Source organism: Strongylocentrotus purpuratus, unplaced genomic scaffold (assembly GCF_000002235.5).
Source record: "Strongylocentrotus purpuratus isolate Spur 01 unplaced genomic scaffold, Spur_5.0 spur5_scaffold_7, whole genome shotgun sequence".
Lineage (NCBI taxonomy): Eukaryota > Metazoa > Echinodermata > Echinoidea > Camarodonta > Strongylocentrotidae > Strongylocentrotus > Strongylocentrotus purpuratus.
This window is the reverse complement of record NW_022145613.1, coordinates 8,692,515-8,697,466: the sequence shown is the minus strand read 5'-3', so window position 1 is coordinate 8,697,466 and position 4,952 is coordinate 8,692,515. Positions and strand designations below refer to the sequence as shown.

Sequence of the window (4,952 nt, the reverse complement as noted above, 5' to 3'; positions counted from 1 at the left end):
TAAAACTAAACATTGATGACTACCCCTCTCATTTACTTACTTTGGGAGGGGAGGGGAAGAGGGAGGCAGGGGTGGTCTAAGAAAAGTCAGAGTGAATTGTGATTATTATTGTCAGGTAATCTGCTCTATGCTTTTACATATTTTCAGGCTTCATGCAGATATTCCCTAATTCCAAAATGGACAGACCAATAAATAATTAAATCTATACAATAATGAATATATATAATGTTGTTCTTCTTTTCATTTTTATACTATTTAAACTATCTTTATGGTAGGTGTTAAATTAGATAAAATAATGTGACATGTATACCTGAATGATATGATTCATGCCATCTCCCTCACTCCCTTTCCCATCCATTCTCCTCTCTCTCTTCCTAGCCATCCTTCTATCTCCCCATCTCTCTCTCTCTCTCTTCCTCCCTCCCTCCCTCCTTCCCCCTCTCTCTCTCTGTCTCTGTCTAGCCATCCTTCTATCCCCTCTCTTATACCCTTTTCTAACTGCACCGATTTTCATCGGATGCATCCGGACGCATCCGATGAAAGTGCCAGTTAGAAAGCAACAGAGGAGAAAAAGGCGATTAAATAGCCGATGAAAAGAAGAGAAATAGGCGATTAAATTCTCCTGCTCTAGAGCAGGAGAAATTCTCATTCTATCGGTGTGACACCGATGAAACGTGCAGTTAGAAAACGTTCGGGAGAATGGGCCATTAAAACAGCGATTAAAATGTTCAAAGGTCGCAGTATACGCACGCTTTACCGTAACCAGCTGTGTTTGTTGACTTATGGTTGAACAAGCTGCATGCTAGCTAGATGGAGCGCGAGCTTAATAATTACGTAATAATTCTTCACTTCCGGCAAGGGCTCGCCACAGCGAGTGAATTTCACCGGCAGTTAGAAACTGACAGGGGGAAAACTGCGGTTTCACCTTTGTTTACATAAGAAAAATTCAATCGGTATTTTCATCGGTGTGACTCCGATAGAGTGCATTTAGAAAAGGGTATTAGTCTATTTCTTCTGACCTCACTCGACTTTCTTCTAACTCAAATGACTAAACCACCACTGCAAGTTCTCGCACATAAATTGAGTTTGTCATTTATTACACTATATAACATTCATAACAATACAATGCACTGGTAACAGGCCAGTGACTTCCGTCAAATATAGTAAGGATCTAATAAACGACTCAATACAAATTCTCTTTTTAATACACAACTCTGCTTACTCTACGATAGGGAGCCGACACTGTACTCTCTATAACTCGCTAAGTAGTTTTGGCTTTGGAAAATCTCAAACATCAAAATACAAAATCACATTTCTTCTTATAGGTGAGATTGGTACAACCATTTACAATGTGCAATCTCTCAAAGACATTTAGAACTATTAGGACAGGGAATCTGCTACTCAACCCATCAGCCATTTACAATTCAAATGTACATCATGACATGGGGGAGGGAAGGGAGGGCGAGGGGACAAATGGGGAAGTATGGAAAATCCATATGCTCTGGCTCAATCACAAAAGATATCTCATACTTAATGTAAAAATACTGTGATACAAAATGGTTACATTCCTTGCTATATTTGGAGTACACAATGATAGTAAATTGATGGCAATATTCACTATCTTTCTGAATTTTCAGGGTATATGTAAATTTGCAAAAGGTTTATACGTTTAATGACAAGGAAATATAACACAATGCTTCTCTACGATTGAGTCATTGCTAGCTTTTACTACAGAGCAAATTAGTCTATAACACATGAATGTAGCTTTAAAAGAGCAAATCAATGCAGAAAAATGGAGTTCATGAAGAACAAATCATTACACAGTGCATCACAAAATAACATTTCTACTGAATCAAGTATTAAACATTGAGCTGCTAATAATATGCTGAGATGAATATCAAGAGATATGAACTAGAAACCTTGCACACGGGATGACCTGCATACTGGATTGCAGGGAAAAGATGATATAGCTTACTGATTCTCTGTGCTGCAATTGCAAATTTGTACCAGTAATATAATCAAATATCACATAAAGTGCCTTTATATCATATCTGAATATGGAGTAAACATTATCAACATTATATATATATGAGGGAAGGAAGTATGATCAGCTAAAATTGTCCAATATTCCGTTTGAAATTGATAACAAATTGCTCAATATATCTTAATAAAAATAAATTGATGATATGACATTATGATTGGTTTATTACTATAGTGCATATTAAAGTTTCAAATATTTTTTGCAGAGAGATAATACTACCTCGGAATAATGTAAAGCTTGGATATCATAGACTACATGAATATCATCTGTTGAGGGCTAGAGAGACATTAAGTGTATGCCCAAGAATATACTAGGTTAATGACCTTTTGGCTTTAGGCGGCTTATATTATCCGTTCAGATGAAGAAGGGTCTTCACATCACTAATTTAACATAGAGTTAACGCCCTTCTGGCGCTAAATAAACAATATCACCTCTTATCATCTGTTCAGAGTAAGTTTTTGCAATAAATATTAATCTAAGATGATAAATGCTTTATATGAACTTGATCCTTATAAGTGTTCCTTTTATATACTCTACATGTTATAAATTTGTTAAATTGTATTACATTCATGTTGGAAGAAAGAAAAATAAAATTGAACTTAAAATTCTATATACAGAGAAGACTTTTTTTTTTCTCTGTAGAAATTAATTATTCATAGCTTAAAGCCTGGACAATATATTTATAATCAAAGGGTAAATCAGCACAAGAAAATAAAATTGCACATTATATATAAATCATATGGCTAAGATAAATGACACCCTATGGTCTTTAAGCATGACAAAAAATACAAATAACTTAACAATACTAAACATGTAAATACTAATAACACTTCATATAAGGACCTGGATTATCATCACCAAAATGAACATATCCACTTAACTGTATCAGTAAATCTATGAGAATCACAATCAATTACAGACTGGAGTTTGATTATCATTTACATTAATTAATACACTTCAATTCATATCAGGTACTTGCCAAAAAAAGTTAACGATGATAGCAAATCTACAAACAGAACCATTCTATTTTGTTTTTCTACATCAACAAATGTCAAGCTACCATTCTGTAAAAACTGAGAGTTTGGGTACAAAACTGTTCTTCTTATCAAACTGGTGGTAATATTTGTGATTTGTGTCTCCGCTACATGTCTCTCACCAACACTGGCATAATATTTATTTTATATTAATAAATGAAAATAGCTTTAATCAACAACATTCTAAATTAGAAAGCCTGGAGTACTAAATAGCCAGCTAGCATATTATGTTGGCTTGCATTTACTGCTAATAATTAAGTGTACTTTCAAACCTTGATGTTCAATTGTGCAAATTTTCAACAAAACAACAGTTCTCAAATCCACAGCACTACACTTTATGTTCAAGGGCCTAGGAACGCTGCTTTAAATAGCATTCTACCTTGTGCTCATTGAGATATGAGTCAAGCTTTCATAATGAATTCCCATGAGACTAGCAATATAATTTTTTCCTGAGTTACAACAATTGATGCAAATTTGTTACTATAAATCTAAATTTGCCCTGATGATCTAGACATAAGACTAGAAGTTTGAACTGGGATCGATTCATCTATTGTAGGTTCTTTATTTAGTTGGTCCCATTCGGTGACGCCCTAAAACTTTAACATCTTAAATTATCTGTCGGATGCCAAAATGGCAATCACTCTGTGTTCATATGGGTGAGTGATTGCCCTTCTGGCTCTCAGCACAAGAATAAATGTGTTTCCATCTCTCATGAAACTGCTATCATACAGTCACTTAAAGCTCATCATCATGGGGTACTTCTACACTCACAACCTTTACAAATAGGGAGAAACTGACGAGATGGACTTACTGCTTTCTGTACAAGGGGCTTTTCATCACAACTCATTAATGATGTTTATGGGAAGGTTTTAGGTCCTTTTTACAAGTTTCCAATAATCTAGGAATGTTTGGTATATACAGTTTTCTGTCGCAGATCTCCCATCGATAACGTAGACAGGATGAATGCTGATATCCGACTTTGCAATAGATGTAGCTGTCTGGCTTACACATTTCAATTTTATGTTAATATAATACTCCTTTGCTGTATGACAGATTTTCCGTGTTCATATTGAAAACAAAAAAGTCAGGTACACGTCTCAAGAAGATGTCACACGGCTTAAAGTCTGGCAAGTGAACTGCAAAATGCCCCACACGAGGGCACTCTCTTAATCGAGTCAGACCACCACTGCAAAGGAAAAATGTTCCCCAATCTTAGAGGAGAGTCAACCTGCCCCATGCAGGGTGAACACCCAAAGAAATTGGCACCAGTCTGTTGCAGTGCTATCAAAAATGTTCCCCAATCTTAGAGGAGAGTCAACCTGCCCCATGCAGGGTGAACACCCAAAGAAATTGGCACCAGTCTGTTGCAGTGCTAAGCTTAGAGTGCATGGCAGTGGCTGATTACATGTAGAAGCCAAACGCTTCCATGTCGGCAATGATGAAGTCTTCTTTGGATGAGAGCGTCTCATTTCCAAACGTCTTGGTCGGGTGACTGCGACCATGGTAGAGGTCACCATCCAACCATAATCCAAAGTCACCCCTAAGATAAAGAACAAAAAAAATACAGAATAATTTTAACGATTAGGCAAAGATAACACACACATTTGCAGGTGGCTTCCTTTCATGATTAAAGGCATCGTTTAACAATGTTAAATCTGAGATGCATGGCCCTAGGTGTTATAAGTGTCTGTGATTTGGTGTAATATTGAACAAAGTTACCCGATCCCTTTAATATGTTGTCAGCTTAGTCAATCAAACCCTTTTCTAATATGTTTATTTTACTTCAGTTCATTTCAGATCAGTAATGTATCTATGGTAGACAAAGCATAAACTTAAACTACATTGTTTTTGCTTTGAAGAAACCCAATATCTTCATG

At 36.0% G+C, this 4,952-nt stretch overlaps 1 protein-coding gene across 4 annotated transcripts in view; it reads right to left on the bottom strand.

Annotated features, from left to right (window-relative positions):
- Positions 1-1,069: 1,069 nt before the first annotated feature.
- Positions 1,070-4,952, bottom strand: part of LOC582830 (nuclear receptor coactivator 7) — a 55,110-nt gene continuing 51,227 nt past the window's right edge. For 3 of the 4 annotated variants that reach the window (XM_030973817.1, XM_030973818.1, XM_030973820.1), the window contains one exon: positions 1,070-4,615. In XM_030973817.1, the coding sequence (XP_030829677.1) occupies positions 4,477-4,615 (139 nt within the window). In that variant the 3' untranslated portion in view covers positions 1,070-4,476. The remainder of the gene's footprint in view (positions 4,616-4,952) is intronic. The other variant, XM_030973819.1, reaches the window with a different exon arrangement.